This window comes from Barbus barbus (assembly GCF_936440315.1).
Source record: "Barbus barbus genome assembly, chromosome: 6".
Taxonomy (NCBI): Eukaryota; Metazoa; Chordata; class Actinopteri; order Cypriniformes; family Cyprinidae; genus Barbus; species Barbus barbus.
The window spans coordinates 33,681,049-33,700,421 of NC_136734.1; the positions used below are offsets into that span (position 1 = coordinate 33,681,049).

Sequence of the window (19,373 nt, forward strand, 5' to 3'; positions counted from 1 at the left end):
GGCATTACCGCCACTGAATACCAAGTGCAAATAGAGCTGCGGAACACTTGAAAGAGTTTAGGTGTTGGAGGGAATGATAATTGTGATGTACTGCTAGTTTGCAATTTGATTGGCTGAGATTTGAACGCGACGCCGCAACGGTGAATTCTGATTGGTTTGGTTATTTCATGAGGAAAAAAGTAAGGAAATGTTTGAAGTATTTGCAAAAGGTGAGCTATTTTTTAGTCTTTTTTTTTAAATGACTGCCGACGCATTGCTTCGCTATATATATGCTTTAAATAAAAATACATTCAATTATTCTCAACCGAAGCTTTTAAAAAGCCACCAGTCAACAAAATGGAGGCAGAATGTTAACTTGCCTTTTTGTTTTGCTAACCAGCTGTGTGTCATACTAGGTAACAACTTCGTCTATGAGTTAATAAAACTACTAGCTGTACATTTGCTAATTAAGAAGTTTTAATGTGTTGGAGGTAATCATTTTAGCCCAGTTTATGTTGTGACTGTGGTTGTTTATCGCCTTTAGAAACAAACTGGCAGCTATGGACAGATAGCTCGAGCTGTGGTGTGCTGAACAAACTTACAGTCATGTTAGATCTCGCATGTGTTTCAGAAGACGGGAGGACCACACACTGTGCTTTACATTCAGTGCTGCAGGATGCCCCCGTCGGGTAAACGCGCCCTGCGCAGAGAGGAGCTGGAGCTGGAGCTGGAGTGTGAGTGGGGCTCGTGTCAGGAGACGTTTGACAGGATGCAGGAATTTTGCCAGCACGTGGAGAAACATTATAAAGCTACCGTGGACAGTGAGACAGACTTACCAGGTGCGTCCAACCCCTGAAAGTCTCAGGTGTCAGTGTTGAGATGTCTTGTAATGGAAGCATTTATTTACTTCTCTCTCTTGTCTTAAAGGGATAGTTCACACAAAAATGAACATTTATTAAATGAAAAGTGACTGGAACATAGCGTACGAGTCATATGGAGTATTTTTAATGACTTTTTCTGTTGAATTTGTAAATAAAAAATCTATAATGAAGCTAAAATGATGATAAAAGCAAATTCAAAATATTGATAAAAATTCTCAATATCAATAACACTTTATATTGAAAGCCTCCTCTTGTTGCAATTGTGAAATGTAAAGCTATTGTGTAAAAATGAAGAATAAACATTGCAAAATAAATAACAATATAAACAATAGCCTATCACTTTTGGTATAATGTGTTTTAAAGGGGACTATCAGTGCTGAGGTTGCGCTAATAACACACAACGTTTCTTATTTCTTCATCTATTCTACATTGCACCAACAGTCACTGACACGTTTTATGCACTGTTTGTATTAATGTTACATCAGTGGAAGATTGTTGAGTGTTGACTTTGAGCCATAGCAGGCGTCTCAGCTCAAGGTTTCTGGCAGTCAGAGTCCCTGTGGCACTGACTCCATTGTCCATAATCAATACTTGGCTTGCCTGCATGTTTTACAGAAGAGGAGCATAACTGTCTGTGGAGAGACTGTGGCTTCTGCTCAGTGGAAGGAAATGCAGAGCTTCTCAGACACATGTTCTTCCATTGCTACCACACCAAGTTGAAGCAATGGGGTCTTGCTATACTCAAGGGCCACAGTGACATGGGTGCCTGTTCGGTCGGCCTCCATAACCGCAACATTGTGCCTGAGGTCCAAGAGAACTTCCTTTGTCTTTGGGAGCACTGTGAGGTATGGAAGCAATCCCAAGTGTTTTCCCTTTTTTTTTCTTTTTTAAGTAGATTATATGTTACTGTATGTGGCTTGTCAAATCAGGTTCATTGAGGTGTGAAGAATAAGTAGGACAGTTTTTAGTCTATTATATATATTGAGTTAGGCAGTGCTTTAAAAATAAAGTGCTCCGCTGATAAGTGTGTTTGTATTCAGATGTCTATGGATAATCCAGAGTGGTTCTACAGACATGTGGAGATGCATGCCCATTGTCTCGAGGCTAATGAAGACAATGTGTTGTTCTGTGGCTGGAAAGGTAAGAAACAACTTCAAGGCCCCTTCATTGTCCACAACAATATTTGAAAGCCCTATGATTTTTCTAGTTATTTATAATCTAGTGGACTAGCATTAATGGTAAGGATTAAAAAAATCTTTCAATTTCTACCTGATGAAATGTGTTAGAGCTAAGCATAAATATAAAAATGGATGCTCATTATAATATGACTTTTCCAGATCCAAAGGTCACACATTTAAAAATAGGCTAACTTATATATTCACTTGGAACCCCAACTCTTTTTAATGTTTTTAAAAATGGCACCCTGGTGGTTTTTGGCACCTGGTCGAGAACCACTTCATTCAATAGATGCAGCAAGTCAGTTATGAAATAAACATAGAATCATAAAGAATATAATAATTAGTTTTTATACTTCATAATGTGCAGACTGCTACCTTGTGTTAAGGCTAAAATTTCATATTTGTCCATTTTGTCTGTTCTGGACCATATTTGTACAGAAAAGATTGAACCTCATGGCAGGAGATATTAGGCATCGTAGTTGTATGAATATTCCTGAAAGTATTCTTTGCTCATCATTTTTTAGATGTTAACGTTTCCTTCTTATTTCTAGACTGCGAGGCCTCTTTCAAGGGCAGGTTTAAGTTGCGAGAGCACATGCGTAGCCACACACAGGAAAAGCTGGTGGCATGTCCGACCTGTGGAGGAATGTTTGCCAACAACACAAAGTTCTTTGACCACATTCGACGGCAAACCTCCATAGAAGGTGAGGTGGCACAGATGCCGAAACGGCAATAATGGAATCTGAAATCCTTCTGTATTGAATGAACTTGACACTTTGAATTCTTTCATTGAACATATCAAAAAAATAATTAGATTGAATAGTATGGCTCATCGCACCCTTTTGTTTGTGTGCGATTGTGTCTGTAGGTCAAAGATTTCAGTGTTCTCACTGCTCTAAACGTTTTGCTACTGAGAGGCTGCTGAGAGACCACATGAGGAACCATGGTATGGGTCTTTTTGAATGTTGAGTGATAATGGTTGTACTTTGTTCTACTGTATTGGACCTCACAGGCCTTTATTGCCTAATGATTTTCTTCTTTGTTCTCTGATCAAAGTCAACCATTATAAATGTCCACTTTGTGATATGACCTGTCCATCACCATCCTCGCTGAGAAACCACATCAAATTTCGTCATTCCAACGAGAAGCCTTACAGCTGTGACTACTGCGAGTACAGGTGAGGTCATTACCAAAGACAGCGAGTCGTAATCCCTGGATATTTCTAATCTTCTAAAGTCTGTCAGTACATGATCTGTCAGTTTGTTTGTGTTCGTCTGGCTTTCAGCTGTAAAAACCTGATAGACCTGCGGAAGCATTTAGACACTCACAGCAGTGAGCCAGCATATCGATGTGACTTCACCGATTGTGACTACTCCACTCGCTCGCTTTACTCGATCAAGAACCACTACAAGCGTGTTCATGAGGTGAGCCAGTCAGAAAATGCCAGCTACATTCATATCTACATATTAGGAGCCAATAAGAAGAAACATCAAAGTAAATTTATGAAATATCATCTTTTGTGTTATCCTACCACAGAATAAAGTAAGTCAGGTTTGGTAAGACACATAACAAATTTGACTTTATTTTATTTTAATATGGCAAATAAAAAATGAGGTCAAGCAAATGGTAATATATCAAATTAATACATTGTTAGATTTAGGACTGTTAATGTTGTTCTACCAATTTTTCCTTATTTCAAATGTAAACGGGGAAATGTAATTTCTATGAGACTTGTGTTTTATAGCCTGCAATGGAAGTAAGAATTGTTTATCATTACAAGAACTTATGTAATGATAAGGTCCAAGGTTTGATCTATAAAAATTACCTATCTAATCTAGAAATAATTAATGAAGGAACTTCTATAGATGTACTTTCTCTCATACAGCCAGCAACACAAGAAATTCACAATAAATGTATCAAAAGGCAGAATGCATTGTCTGGAACAGTGTGATCAATTAAGATAAAACTGAATGTTTATCAAAAAGTGAATACAATTCTACATTACATTTGCACTCATATTCAGCTCGTAGTTTAAGAATAGCTAAAAACGTTAATGTGTTGTTTTGCATTTAGGGAGATTACACTCCTCGCTATAAGTGTCACGTGTGTGAGCAGTGCTTCACCCGGGGGAACAACCTCACTGCCCATTTACGCAAGAAACATCAGTTCAAATGGCCGTCAGGACACCCAAGATTTAGGTATGAAGACATCCTCCTTTCTTGTAGTCTAGTCTTGTTTTTTGTCTGTCTCTGAATTTGCTTTTGATTTCAGAAAGCTCTTGCTAGGTTTGTCTGCAATAAACATTAGATGGTGTGGAAACCTACAACACTGTTCAAATTATTCAGATTTGTGAGGGGTTTTTTGTTTACAGTTTGATGTTTAAAAAATATTGTCAAAAGCAGTCATTTTTGTAATGTGCAGTTTAAAACTGTTTCTGTTTTAATACATTTTAAAATGTATTTTAATAGATTGTATTTATCTGAAAAGCGGACTCTTCAGTGTCTCATGATCCTTCAGAAATCATTCTAATATGCTTGAAAACATTTGTGCTGCTTAATTTTTTTTGTTGTTGTTGTGGAAAACGTTACTTTTTCAGGATTATTTGATGGATGGGCTTAAAAGAACAGAATTTATCTGAAACAAATCTTTTGTGTTGGATCACCTTTTGATCAGTGTCTTTACTCAATAAACATTAATTAAAAAAAAAAATTAAAGAAATAAAATAAACACAATGAATCAAAACTTTTAAGTAGGTTAACCAACTATACTTCTAACCATAGTAGATGCCATATTTATTTTGATGTGGGTATCCAGTGGACAGTAAACCTAACCCATCTAACCTGACTATGGTCTTCACCAATCTTTTTCAGGTATAAAGAGCATGAAGATGGGTTCATGCGCCTGCAGCTGATCCGCTATGAGAGCGTAGAGCTCACAGAGCAGCTGATGCGGGAGCGGCAAGGAGAAGGGGACAGCAGTGAATCCAGCCAGCAGAACGCCCAGCCCGGTGAAGAACTGGAGGAGACGGGGCCCCTCAGCACCATGGGTGGAAATACAGAGGCAGGAATAAGAAAGGAGGGAGTGGATGTCTGTAGGACACAGGAAAATACAGAAAGTATGTTCTTGGTGTTGACAGCTGGCACCTCCGCAGAAACAGATACTACAAGGGAGGGTGCCATAATGCGTCAGCTACAGGACACTGCCCAACAGCTGGGCATGGAGGTGGTTTAACTGGAACTGGAACACCCTAAGACTGCTGTGTCAGGTACATTAAGACATTCCAATTAACTCTGTGACACAAAGTACTATGAGACTAACAGCGGACCAAAACATGAATAGAGTGTGTGTGAGAATTGTCATCATCAAACCCCTTGAACATCGCACTGAACAGAACAGAGAAAGCTGAATCACAAGCTCTAAGGATGTGCTTAAATTAATAGTTCATTCAGAAAGGACCTTTTTTTGTTACAATTTTCTAACCCTCATGTCTTTCTGACTGATTATTTAGTTTGTTACAAAATGCAAAATGAGATGTCAAACACCGTGTGATTAGCCTTTTTCTATTTAACAAACATTAATGATAATTTATACTGCCAAGCTCCAAAACAGACAAAAAACACCAAGAAAGTATATTAAATGTAGTTCATATGACTTTACGTACTTTAAAAGTGTTTCCTTGTAGGAAAAACACAAGCACACACTTTCAGGATCTCTTATTGTGTTTCTTGAAAGAAGGACACTGCAGGGTTGGAATAAAATTTAAAAAAATGACGCTATTTTCATTCTGTGCTGAACTATCTCTTTAAATTTGACTGTGCGTGTGTGAGAGAGAGAAGAGGGTAATGGGGAACGGAAATGTTTAATCCTACTGAACAGTTTAATCAGCTTTCTTTGACAGGTTCAGACTTAATGTGAAGGAAGATGGACAGATCTCTGTGGAGAACTCTTTACAGTGTATAGTTTTATACAGTGCTTCTGTTTTGTTGAATTGGAAGTGCTTCTGAATTTTAAACCACCTTTTCCATTTAATTTATTTTTCTACTTTATATTGAGATCAGTTCTGTTGTGCAGAAAGGCCCATTCCAATTCCTACTGCTGTTGTTTCAAAGTAAAAAGTAGATCAAATTAAAAAAATTTTTTTATATATATATATATATATATATATATATATATATATATATAATATTTTTATTTGCCATTGAGTCCTAATAATTAATAATCTTATTGAGAAGAGAATTAATTTTAGGGCAAACTGACTATACTAATTGACATAATTTTGTTTTAAATAAACATTGGCATTAATTTCAGTTCATTTTTGTCCTTTTTGTTTTGTTCTTCTGTAATTTAAATATTTGCTTATAACAGTCAGATTTTTTTTATTTGGGGGGGGGGGGGGTTGTGCCATCACATGAATGAATTACATTTTAAAATAATATTAAAATAGTTACTTTAAATTGTAACTATTTCACAATATTACTGTTTTACTGTTTTTGATCAAATAAATGCAGCCTTGGTGAGCAAGAGTCTCTTTTCAAAAACATACAAAAAATCGTATCAACCCCAAACTTCGATCATTAGTGTGCATATATACTGTGTATGTGAAAAATGAAAGCTTGTGTGTTCTGGGAGTAATCCACTTTGTCCTGTGATCTTGTGTGTAACTGTAAGAACAGTACTTGTAAATCCTGTTTGTTTGAATCTCTCAGGACAGGAGTCAGCAGGCAGGTTGTGCTGGGTTAGGCAGAAGTTTATACATTACTGCAGCAGTTAGAGGTCAGTGTTTGAATGCTTTTCACAGATCTGTGTCGTTACATTAATTACACGCACTGCAGGTCTCAGGCACACTAGGCACTAGATTAATCTCTAACGTTGTTAAATGTGAGAAACATTAAATTTTACAATCAGTGCAACTGAAAGTTAAGCTAAACTGCAATTTAGGCTTCCCATGGCTCTCTCCCTTTCTCTGTAATCTCTTTCTCTCTGCTCTAGTGATATTAGCTGGTGTGTTAGCCGAATTTAAGAGATTAGTTTGCGTTAAGGGCTTAGTGTAAACTAAGATGCAATACTTCCCCTTTCTTTCCATCTGTCTCGCTCTGTCTCTCAGCAGGAAAACAGGTTCTTGAAAATAGCCTTTAAAGAATACAGTTCCTAATGAAACTGTTTTTCTATATTATTCACATAATTATGACTTCTACAATACGAGACAACGGAACAAGGAATTGCTGATTAGAAAATGAGTGTAAGACATTCAAAAGAGGAGAACTGAAGGGATATAGACTACTTCTGTATTGGAAAAGAATTCCTGCCATTAAAGCGACATGAAACTAGGAGCTCTTCTGCTGCTGCTTCTGGGGTCCTTGGAAGGGGTGTTCACTCAAGTGGTTATAACTGCATTTACTGAAAGAACAGCTGTGGAGGAAGGTCTAGGAAGCGGTAAGAGAAGCACTTGATTCATTTATAAATGAATAAAATATCTAAACAAAGCATCAAGATTGCTTTTACAAACTGACAAAATGTTAGAAATATTGTACATTGAAAATTGGTAGAAGATGCATGAATTTGAGCTCTGAAGACTGCACTGTGTTATTCAGGTCTGTTAGAGGTGGAACAGGAGGATGAACTGGCGGACACTTACTGGTCTGGGACAGCCCCCCTTTGTTTGGGAGGATGTAAAGGAAGACACATGGAGCTGAAGAGACAACTGTGGAGATTCAGACTGCTGCTGGGTGGGGTATAAATCCCTGTGTAGAGGTACGCCTGATCATCATCTTAAAGGGACAGTTCACACAAATTATCTCATCATTTACTCACCCTCATGTCATTCTAAACCTTTATGACTTTCTTGTGTGGAACTTGTCTCAAATGCATTAGTTTTTTCCACTGCATGGAATCCATTTGGAACCAGAATGATTTAGTTGCTAGCATTCTTCATATATTCTCTTTTGAACGATTCCTTTATTTGTAATGTACTCCATTTTTGTTGGCATTTTTGTTGCCAAGTACAAAACCCACAGGTCACACTGTTTGTGTGTGTGTGTGTGTGTGTGTGTGTGTGTGTGAGAACTAGAACTTTTTATGTGTTTCATGAGTTTTGTTTCCTGTTTAATCTTCTGTCGTTTTCTTTGCCCTAGTGAATTGTGGAAAGCCTGATGTGGACTTTAATGGAATGGTGTATGGGAGTGATTGGTGGGTGGGTTCTGTAGTCCGGTATGACTGCAGACCAGGGTTCGTATTGGTGGGAGATCCTGCCCGAGCCTGTCAGTCCAATGGGAAATGAACGCCCAAACCATCCTGTCTTAGTAAGACTTGGTCCTGGACGTTGCACAGAATTTACGGAAACACCCAGAAAGTGCATACAAATCTGAGACCTAATCTGTTTTAAGCAGGGGCATAGCCATCATTTCAGAAGTGAGGGGGACAGAAGTGTAAAAAATAAATCAAATAAAACTTTTTTTTTTCCTGACTTTTGTCTAATTGACACTTAATATTTCTTAGCCTATCTTTTTTAATTGGCTAAGGAATCAAATACACTACTAGACAATAACCAGTAATTGTTCTATAATATTTGTATTCTATAATATTTTTCTAATTACAATTGGTAATTAATGACACATAAGGCAGGATAGTTTATATACTGTAATAAATGTTATGTCAATTAGTACTGCATTATTCATACTTTTATTACATCACCTAGAAATTACAATGAATTTTTTAGCTGCAACGATAGCAGGAAGCCTTTGTCCATCCATATTAGGGATTTTTTGCACGTAGTATGATATTACTTCAACGAGGCCATTTTGGACTTTCTGCTCGAGCGCCCTTCAGCTTCTAGTATGAATGAAACATGCACTGCATGAGTCTTTAGTGTTCTATAATGTTCACATTGCCTCGTTTTGGATATAAATATATCGTTGGGTCATACATGGACTATCTTGTTTCTTTGCGTTTAAATCTATTTTTATTCACACTGGCCCTTTCTTCTACATGAACACACTTGCCTGGAAAAAGTGCGGGGTGGACAAATTTACGTTTTATTAAAAGTGGGGGGCCATTCCCCACCCCCCAATTGCCCTGTGTATTCTACACCCGTGGTCTTAAGTTTCATGTATCTATAGTATATGAGAGACTGAACACTAATTAAAGTTGTTCTAGTCAGTACTGTTACTTTGAGAGTTGTTAAAAATAACTCTTCCGAATTACCACACACTGTAAGAAAAAAAAATGCATAGAAGAATGGAAAAGGTACAGGTCATTTTTTATCCATTAAGTACAGCCCTTTACTTTAATCCTAAAACACAACAAAATGTTGAGTGCATAGTCATTGTACATAACATGAAATATCGATACATAATATTTTTCATAAAAAGTGTATAGATGCGTTATGTTCATTTGATATTTTTATAGTATTTTATTTATTAAAATGTATTCCTTTAGGTCAAACGTCTGGGTTGTGGAGATTAAAAAAAATGACATTTTACACTGAAATGAATTTCATTGGCTATATTAAATACAAGTTAAGTACAATTTTCTCTCTCTCCTCCTGTATGTGACATTAGGAGTGTGTTATCGTGGCCGGGTTGAGATCAATGAGAAGGACATCGACGGGACATGTTCGTCCACCTGTCCTGATGCTAAAAGCTATGGAGTCCCTCTGAACCACAAATGCAGTCGTATTGAGAACTGCAGAACTAAAGAATCAGACTGGAAGCGCTGGTTTACACGCTGCAACTACTGCGACTGTGACTGCTTCACTCCCTGTGGTAAGTTTTTATAGAGTCATTTAAAATGTGACTAGTTAAAACATAGTGGCAAATACTGTAACTGCAGTAACAATATTTCAAAATCAATGTTTTTGTTTGTTCCCTCAGCTTTACAGGATAGAAGACAGTGAATCTGTATTCATTGTCCTCTGGAAACAACATAATTAATTTTCATTTGAATGTAACCTTAACAGAAATTGTCAAACTGAATATGATAGCATTTTATGCATATCTAGATTCTAAATATCTACACAATTGGAGACCTTTATTTTAATCACTGCCTACAAAAGCCCAGATGTTGGGAAATGTTGCTGTTTTCCCTTATCTGTGTTTAGTTGTACAGATATGTAATGCACATTTGATTGTATGTAGTTAGTTGGTCACAACTGTGGAAAGATCAGAGAAACATTTCTGTTCCAGTATTATACTATTGTAGATGCAATGAAATTATTAGTTTATTAATACAATTGATGATTGATACAAGATGTGGCATTAATATAGTTGATCCAAATCAGAGTGATCTCTTTTATAACCACAAAAAAAGTCCTTTTAGCCCCAAGTGGTGAAGTTCATAATGAAGTTTTCATTTTTCTTGGGTTGGTAGCAGCCAATTCCTGTAAAAGATTATGGAAATGTATATAGTGTTGTAAATAAAATGAAAGCAAAATACTAATTCATTAAAAAAAAAAAATTTAAGTGTGTGTGGCTGATTACACCTACCCACATTCAGTCGGCTTATACGGTTTCCTCTCTTTGACAGAAGCTCCCAATATGTTTTATTTTCAGTAGATCCAGCCAGTCCGTTCACACTTTCCAGATATATGCCAAAGCTTTTGTTTATACTGTATGTGAAACTAATAGAAATAAATGTAGGCGAATTAGCACAAAAAATAACATAAATACAACAGTTCTTTAAAGTCTTGAGCCTTGTGCAATAGACTGACATGGTAAAAAAGATGCCCCATTTCCCCATAACCAATCAACCTACTATACTAAACTTGCTTTACCGCATGCAAAGTCCATTTAACCAGAAAAATTTGATAACATTTTGTGACATACTTGAAGCTGTTGTTGGTGTCCTTTAGTTTATTTAAGACCCCAAACATCGGCATTCCCACTGTCACAGCAGTGGGGTAGGAGACATTCGTGTTAGCGAATTTATTAGTGACAGTCACTGTAAAGTGGATCTGTCCCTGCTGTCCTGTATAATATCAATAATGAGAGATAATATCAATGTATTAAATCTTTTCAAATGTTATTTAAGATGTTAGACCTAAAAGGATTTGAATTCAATCATGTTTCTCCTCGTGTTTAGCAGAAATCTTGGCTTTATAGAAGAAAACTCACCTGAGTGGTCATCACGTCCCCCCAACCCTGGAAAAGGCAGCAAAGCTGCAAAGCACAGAAGAGTAATCGCTGCCAGAGCCATTCTAGCAGTCTGCCCAGTGTGTCTGAATGTCTCTCACAGCTGCACACCCTATTTATATATTTTTCTTTGCATTCCAACTTTGTAAGTCATATAATTTCTAGGAAAGTTGTACCTTAAAAGGAGTGGTCTGCCAAGAAATGAGGAAAGAACATGACAAAAAAACAACTATGATAGTTACAATGATTGTTTGCGTAAACTTATTCAGTCAAGGAAGACGATCTGATTGGGATTGTTCATTGCAAAAGTAGTAGGAGAAAAAGTGAAGCATAACACAGAGCACTGTACAAAAAAAAAATACCCCTTGTTAGATCAACAGAATTCCCCCAAATGTTGTCCCAACTCAGTTGTCCGAACAAAGAATTGTTAATTGAACTATATTGCTGAAATGTTAAGGGGTTGTGCCATCCTAACATGCACTGCCGCCTGAATACATTGCTGTTACAGGATCATTGTTTCGATATTTGCTGACTTTTGTTTAAACTTTTGCTGTTATTGTCACTATTGCTAGTTTTTTGTTGTGATGTCAAGAGCTCATTTGTTTATAGTCACCATTCTTGAGATTTGTGTCAAGTGTTGAGGTCTATGTACAAACTTCAAAAATTATCCCAGATATCTTTATTTTATAAGGAAATGGTGTAATTGTTGTTAGTTATTCAAACAGCCTGCCCAGTATCTGATCTCATGTGTTGTGCAATGAGATTTTTTGCGGAGTCACTCCAATTGTCCCATTGTTTAATGCAAACATCTGTCTGTCTGTATGTATGTCTACACTGAATGTAAGGATGCCTCTGGAATATTTGCTAAATTGGAGACCTATACGTGTAAATCACAAACTGCAGTTGCCCAGATATTCTGAAACATGGATGTTTTCCCTGGTTTCTGTTTAGTACAGAGATTAATTCTTATTTTTGTTACTCTCTGAGTATAAACCAAGTGAAGAGGAAGCACTGTGTGTGTTGAATATTGCACTGGTAATATATGCTATTTATTTGAATCAAATGTCAAATGAGTTAGTAATAATTGTTAAAAGAACAGGGAGACTTTTCAGTTTCGGGAGCTCTAGGTATGTTTATTAGAGTATTATTGTTGCTACAATGACATTGAGTTTTTTTTTTTTTTACTTGACAAAAAGATGTGGTAAGACTGATAAAAGATGTGGTATTGATATATCTGATCTGAATCAGAGTGTTCTTGTTTATAACCACAAAATATCCACATGCAGCAAATCTCCTTTTAGTCCCAAGTGGTGAAGTTCATAATGAAATTCTCATTTTTCTGAGGTTGGTAGCAGCCAATTCCTGCAAAACATTGAGGAAAAAATAGAATATTGAATAGAGAATCCAAAATACTAGAGAATTTAAAAAGTTACTTTCTTGCTTCACTATATTTGTACACGTGCTCAGATTGTAGCATCATGCACTAACCCACGCTCAGTCGAGTTATACTGTTATCTTTCTTCGACAGAAGCTCCCAATGCGCATGGTTTTCAGTAGATCCAGCCAGTCCGTTCACACTCTCCAGATATATTCCAAAGCTTTTGTTAATACTGTATGTGAAACTAATAGAAATAAAAGTAGCAGAATGAACACACACACACAAAAAATAAAATTAGCACTATATAGCAGTTCCTAATTCTGAGCCTTGTACAAGAAAATGACAAGAAAGCATGTCAGTCCTAGTATGTTATAGAGTTGTAGAGTTGCCCCATTTTCCCATACTCTCATACAAAGTGCATTAATCCACATAATTTGATGCCAGTTTTGTCTCATACTTGAAGCTTTTGTTGGTATCTTGTAGGTGATTTAGGACCCCAAACATCGGAATCCCCTTCGACACAGTTGTGGGATAGGAGACGTCCATGTTAGCGAAATGATTAGTGACAGTCACCTTAATGTACATTTGTTTCAGGTCTCCTGGTAAGAGGTTTTGTGCAAGAGTCTTTTTACAAATGTTAGACTTGCAAATATTTGAATTCAATAATTTTTCTCCTCATTTTAAGTAGAAACCATGACTTTAGAGAAGAAAACTCACCTGAGTGGTCGTCACATTTCCCAGACCCAAGGAAAGGCAGCAAAGCTGCAACGCACAGAAGAGTAATCGCTGTCAGAGCCATTCTAGCAGTCTGCACAGTGTGTCTGAATGTCTCTCGCAGCCGTGCATCCTATTTATATATTTTAGCATGGCAATTTTGTAAATCACATAATATCTGGGAAAGGAGTGGCCAGCCAAGAAACGCAAGGAAGCATCATGACAAACAAAGAAATATGGAATTTACTTAAAGCACATGTCAAAGTCAAGCTAAACAGCAAATATGACTTCCCATGGCTCACTCCCTAAACCTTGTCCATACTGACAAGATAAGAGTTGAGTCATATCTGACTGTTAAAGCATTTCATCAGAGATTATAGAATAATTATAGTTAATTTAATTAATTGTTGTCTTCCATAAACATTCAATCGTCACATTACAATTGCTATGCTATGCTATACTATGCTCAATTATATTATACTGCTATTTTTTCAATTTACAGTGTGAATTTGGTGAAATTTGATTTGAGCAATATGCATTTAATTGAATTTTAAATATCAATATATGTGTTTTAAGCAAGAAAAGGAAAACAATCTATTTAGGATTTTTTTTATTGCGAAAACAAATGAAACACAAATTAAACTTTGTTAAATATAACGAAGAGTGCGCTGTGCATATTTTAGAGCAGAGAAAACCATTTCACTAGATTTTTACTTTTTTTTTTTTTAAGACTTTTATTTTTATTTTCTTGCCTGGAAATCACCATTTAAAAATCCTTGATATTTCCATGGTATTCTATGTGTTACGGGGCTGACGAGACGTGAGACGTGCGGATCCATATGCAAAGCTTTATTTTGAAACATGGTCAGAAAACAGGCAGGGTCAGAGATCGGCAAACAGGTATGGTGGAGGCAAGACAGAGCAATCCGTGGAGCAAGCGTGGGTCAACGATCAGCGAACAATATCCAAAGGGGCAAGGCAGAGAGATAATCCAGAGACGAGAGCAATAATCCAAACAGGGAGCGAACAGAGTCCAAACGGCAGAGGCAAAGGGTAAATCCAGGAAACAAGAGCAGGGTCAAACACGGCAGGAAAACAAGGCAAGACTAAGGCTAAGACAATGACAATGGCTCTGTAAAGTTGCTATCGCTAGAAGAGTGATAAACGCTAACATTTACAGAAACACGGAATGGCACGGTAAAGCAGCTAGCGCTGGGTGAGCACTATACGCAGGTCAATACTCGGCCCTGAGCAAGAGCAAGTCCCACGCTTATATGGTGTGTGGTGGTGATTGAAATGATAATCAGGTGTGTGTGATGTGTGAATGGTGACAGCTGTGATCTGTGCAATGGATTGTGGGAACTGTAGTCCAGAGTGCTGTGTAGTGTAAGAGTCAATGTGGTGAGTGAGTGACATCTGGTGGCGAGTTAACGGAAGAGCATGGCCAGGATTCGTGACATAGCCCCCCCCCAAGGAGCGGCTTCCAGACGCTCCTATATAGTCCAGGAGGGCGGTGGAGCGGAGGCGGAACAGGGGGAGGGACGGAGGGCCAGGTCCGTGAGGAAGCGGGAAGACCAGGGACTGAGGCAGAACCGGCAGAGCAGGACACCCCGGTGGAACCGGAGACGAGGACAGAGCAAGAGCCCACCAGGGCGGAGCAGACGGACCAGGAGCCCACCAGGGCGGAGTAGATGACCACCAGACCGGAGTAGAAGACCACCACGGCGGAGCAGACGACCACCAGACCCGAGTAGAAGACCACCACGGCGGAGCAGACGACCACCAGACCCGAGCAGAAGACCCCCATGGTGGGGCAGAGGACCACCAGACCTGAGCAGAAAACCCTCGCCAGGAAGCAGACTGGGCAGGAAACCATGGCAGAGTCTGAGATCTGGGGGAAACAGAGACAGACAACACAGGGAGAGCAGAGACAGACAACACTGGGAGAGTCTTCGTTGCAGGGCAGGACGAGAGCTCACAGACGGCCTCTTTAGCCGTGACAGGACAGGGCGAGAGCTCACAGACGGCCTCTTTAGCCGTGACAGGACAGGGCGAGAGCTCACAGGCGGCCTCTTTAGCCGTGACAGGACAGGGCGAGAGCTCACAGACGGCCTCTTTAGCAGTGACAGGACAGGGCGAGAGCTCACAGACGGCCTCTTTAGCCGTGACAGGACAGGGCGTGAGCTCACAGACGGCCTCTTTGGCCGTGACAGAACAGGGCGTGAGCTCACAGACGGCCTCTTTGGCCGTGACAGGACAGACAGTGAGTTCAGGGGTGGCCTTCATGACCGTGACAGGGCAGACAGTGAGTTCAGAAACTGTCTCCATGGCCGTGACAGGGCAGACAGTGAGTTCAGGAACGGTCTCCATGGCCGTGACAGGGCAGACAGTGAATTCAGGAACGGCCTCCATGGCCGTGACAGGGCAGACAGTGAGTTCAGGAACGGCCTCCGTGGCCGTGACAGGGCAGACCGTAAGTTCAGGAACGGCCTCCGTGGCCATGACAGGGCAGACCATGAGGTCAGGAACGGCCTCCGTGGCCGTGACAAGGCAGACAGTGAGTACAGGAACGGCCTCCGTGGCCGTGACAGGGCAAACAGCGAGTTCAGGGACGGCCTCCGTGGCTGTGACAGGGCAAACAGTGAGTTCATGAGTGGGCGCCACCACCTTGGGAGGTTCTGCAGCGGAAGCTGCCACCTCTGGTGGTTCTGCAGTGGACGCCGCCTCCTCTGGAAGTTCTGGGGCAGACTCGTGGACCGAAGAGGCCTCAGGAGCACAGTGTGCAGCCCACAAACTCAAAATGGCAACCGCCATAATGGGAAGTACTGAGGTCAGGGGAACAGACTCTGTAACAGACAGGGTTGAGGCCCTGGGAATGCCAGCTACTCGCACTGACATCAGTGGTGGGTCCATCACACTGGATATCAGACAGGGAACTTGAAGGACTGACCTTAAATCCTTGGGTGTGACAGACTCTGGCTGGAGCACTGTGACGTGGTGTGACTCTGGCTTGACAGCGACGACGTGAGCAGACTCTGGCTTGACAGCGGCGACGTGAGCAGACTCTGGCTTGACAGCGGCGACGTGAGCAGACTCTGGCTTGACAGCGGCGACGTGAGCAGACTCCGGCTTGACAGCGGCGACGTGAGCAGACTCCGGCTTGACAGCGGCGACGTGAGCAGACTCCGGCTTGACAGCGGCGACGTGAGCAGACTCCGGCTTGACAGCGGCGACGTGAGCAGACTCCGGCTTGACAGCGGCGACGTGAGCAGACTCCGGCTTGACAGCGGCGACGTGAGCAGACTCCGGCTTGACAGCGGCGACGTGAGCAGACTCCGGCTTGACAGCGACGACGTGAGCAGACTCCGGCTTGACAGCGACGACGTGAGCAGACTCCGGCTTGACAGCGACGACGTGAGCAGACTCCGGCTTGACAGCGACGACGTGAGCAGACTCTGGCTTGGCAGGCATGACGTGAGCAGACTCTGGCTTGGCAGGCATGACGTGAGCAGACTCTGGCTTGGCAGGCATGACGTGAGCAGACTCTGGCTTGGCAGGCATGACGTGAGCAGACTCTGGCTTGGCAGGCAAGACGTGAGCAGACTCTGGCTTGGCAGGCATGACGTGAAGGGGTGCTGTTGCTGCCGCCATTTTGTGAGTGAATGCGGTGCTGCGTTCCTCCGCAACACCCACAGTGAACGGAGAGCCCACACACAGCAAAGCATAGTCCATAAATTTACTGAGAGATGAACGGGGACCCTCGCGGATTAACTGTTGTTTGAGTGGCTGATTAATGCCCTCGCAAAAAAAATCTATTAGAGCATAGTCCGGCAGGTCAGAAACATAGGCGAGGTCTAAGTACTCCTGTACATAAACCTCGAGCGGTCGCGAGCCCTGCTTGAGGGTTAATAGCATCCATGCAGACTCCATACCTGGCCAATGTCCTCTTGAAAAGCCGCTGGATCCTTGTGTGGCCGAGTATTCTGTTACGGGGCTGACGAGACGTGAGACGTGCGGATCCATATGCAAAGCTTTATTTTGAAACATGGTCAGAAAACAGGCAGGGTCAGAGATCGGCAAACAGGTATGGTGGAGGCAAGACAGAGCAATCCGTGGAGCAAGCGTGGGTCAACGATCAGCGAACAATATCCAAAGGGGCAAGGCAGAGAGATAATCCAGAGACGAGAGCAATAATCCAAACAGGGAGCGAACAGAGTCCAAACGGCAGAGGCAAAGGGTAAATCCAGGAAACAAGAGCAGGGTCAAACACGGCAGGAAAACAAGGCAAGACTAAGGCTAAGACAATGACAATGGCTCTGTAAAGTTGCTATCGCTAGAAGAGTGATAAACGCTAACATTTACAGAAACACGGAATGGCACGGTAAAGCAGCTAGCGCTGGGTGAGCACTATACGCAGGTCAATACTCGGCCCTGAGCAAGAGCAAGTCCCACGCTTATATGGTGTGTGGTGGTGATTGAAATGATAATCAGGTGTGTGTGATGTGTGAATGGTGACAGCTGTGATCTGTGCAATGGATTGTGGGAACTGTAGTCCAGAGTGCTGTGTAGTGTAAGAGTCAATGTGGTGAGTGAGTGACATCTGGTGGCGAGTTAACGGAAGAGCATGGCCAGGATTCGTGACACTATGGTTGTTAGTAGCCAGTGAAATAATCCAGATATTATAACATTTAAGTAGCATAATCTAACTACACACAGCTTCTACGAGGTCACATATGTAAAAAAAAAAAAATTTTAAAGCTGCAAATGGCTAATTGTTGTCTGTCTGTCTGTCTATTCATCAATCTAAATCCCTAAAATCCCAGATATTCTGAAACATTGCTGTTTTCCCTGTTCTGTGTACAGAGATGAAGCCTCAATCTTGTTACTGTCTGAGCATAAGCCAAGTGAAGAAACACTAATTATATACACTATTGGTTTGACTCCAGTTCGTTAGAAATGATTGTTGAAAGATCAAGCAGGCTTTTCAGTTTCATCAGCATATATGCTTATTAGAGTTTTATACTGTGAATGAAATCGTGAATTTATGAATTCAGTTTAACTTTGTGTTGATTCCATGACTGAAACAATTTGTGGTTTTAATTTAGCAATAACGTTCAGAACCACTGAATACAACTGATGATTTGAAAAAAAAAAAAAAAATCTATATTTTGGCCCAAGTGGTGAACCTCAGGATGATATTCTCATCTCTCTGGGGTTGGTAGCAGCCAATTACTGCAAAACACGCAGGCATTTGAGAGTGAAAATAATACATCTATATTAAAAAAGAAGCTATTTGTATTTTGTACATTTGAAAGCTCTTTTAATTATTTTGTGTAGTAAATTATATTAAATTAAGGTTAAACCAAATTTACTTTCCCACGCCACAGCAATAAAGTAATGTTATATGATTATTTTCATTCACGTCCCCACTTCCAGTCGAGTTATAACTCCTTTTTCAGACAGAAGCTCCCAGTGTTTCTGGTCCTTATCAGATCCAGCCAATCCGTTCACACTTTCCAGATATATACCAAAGGTTTTATGAATAGTGTATGTGAATCTATTGTTGTAGCAGAATTAAAGGTAAAAATTAGCACAGAAATTCAATTCACATTCTGTTTTCTAAATATTTTGTTAGCCCTAAGACTTTCCAAAGGCATATTAAGACAGTTGTTGAGTCAGGTCCAGTAAAAGTATCCCAGGCTTATCACAGATAAATGAGATTTCCCCATAATCTTATTCAGTCATTACATTACAAATGCTTTTGCTTAAGAATGTCAGTCATCACAACCAGTAAGTTAATCACGCCCAAAGTTAATCAGGTATTCTATACTACAATAATTTTACTGCATGTGAAATGCACTACAAATCAGTAGTTTAGTAAAATTTTGTGGAGTGCTTGAAATCGTCGTTGGTGTCCTGCAGTTGATTTGGCACCAAACATCAGCTCTTCCTCTATCACAGTGGTGAAGTAGGAGAGCTGCTCATTAATGAACTCATTAATGTCACTCTTACGGGTACATGTTCCAGCTTGCCTATTTGGGAGAGAGAAAAAAACAACATTTAGTTTAAATGCATGCTGTAGTAATTTAGAGTGTTATTAATTTTAATAACCAATAAT

At 40.2% G+C, this 19,373-nt stretch overlaps 2 protein-coding genes across 15 annotated transcripts; one reads left to right on the forward strand and one right to left on the reverse strand.

Moving 5' to 3' along the window:
* Positions 1 to 121: 121 nt before the first annotated feature.
* LOC306871514 (histone H4 transcription factor-like) lies at positions 122 to 12,394 on the forward strand. Of its 14 annotated transcripts, none has more exons than XR_013784336.1 (16): positions 133 to 209; positions 611 to 818; positions 1,476 to 1,705; positions 1,901 to 2,000; positions 2,590 to 2,742; positions 2,907 to 2,984; positions 3,095 to 3,215; positions 3,324 to 3,462; positions 4,112 to 4,236; positions 4,909 to 5,303; positions 6,745 to 6,811; positions 7,143 to 7,471; positions 7,630 to 7,789; positions 8,170 to 8,337; positions 9,595 to 9,798; positions 11,114 to 12,393. XR_013784336.1 is itself a non-coding variant. In XM_079419525.1 (10 exons), exons 1-10 carry the CDS (start codon positions 168 to 170, stop codon positions 5,267 to 5,269), a joined length of 1,554 nt encoding a protein of 517 aa, XP_079275651.1. In that variant the 5' UTR covers positions 135 to 167; the 3' UTR covers positions 5,270 to 5,813. The 14 variants fall into 14 exon arrangements, 5 of the variants coding, with proteins under 5 accessions (XP_079275651.1, XP_079275650.1, XP_079275647.1 ...); XR_013784337.1 differs by having other exon boundaries at positions 138 to 209; positions 614 to 818; positions 11,114 to 12,394; XR_013784339.1 differs by lacking the exon at positions 11,114 to 12,393 and adding an exon at positions 9,907 to 10,477 and having other exon boundaries at positions 165 to 209; positions 7,146 to 7,471.
* LOC306871516 (cobalamin binding intrinsic factor-like) lies at positions 9,297 to 11,245 on the reverse strand. The gene is made up of 4 exons (XM_079419527.1): positions 11,146 to 11,245; positions 10,858 to 10,999; positions 10,519 to 10,652; positions 9,297 to 10,412 (listed from the first exon to the last, which is right to left on the reverse strand). The coding sequence occupies exons 1-4, from the start codon at positions 11,225 to 11,227 to the stop codon at positions 10,348 to 10,350; spliced, it is 423 nt and encodes a 140-aa protein (XP_079275653.1). The 5' UTR covers positions 11,228 to 11,245; the 3' UTR covers positions 9,297 to 10,347.
* Positions 12,395 to 19,373: the final 6,979 nt, after the last annotated feature.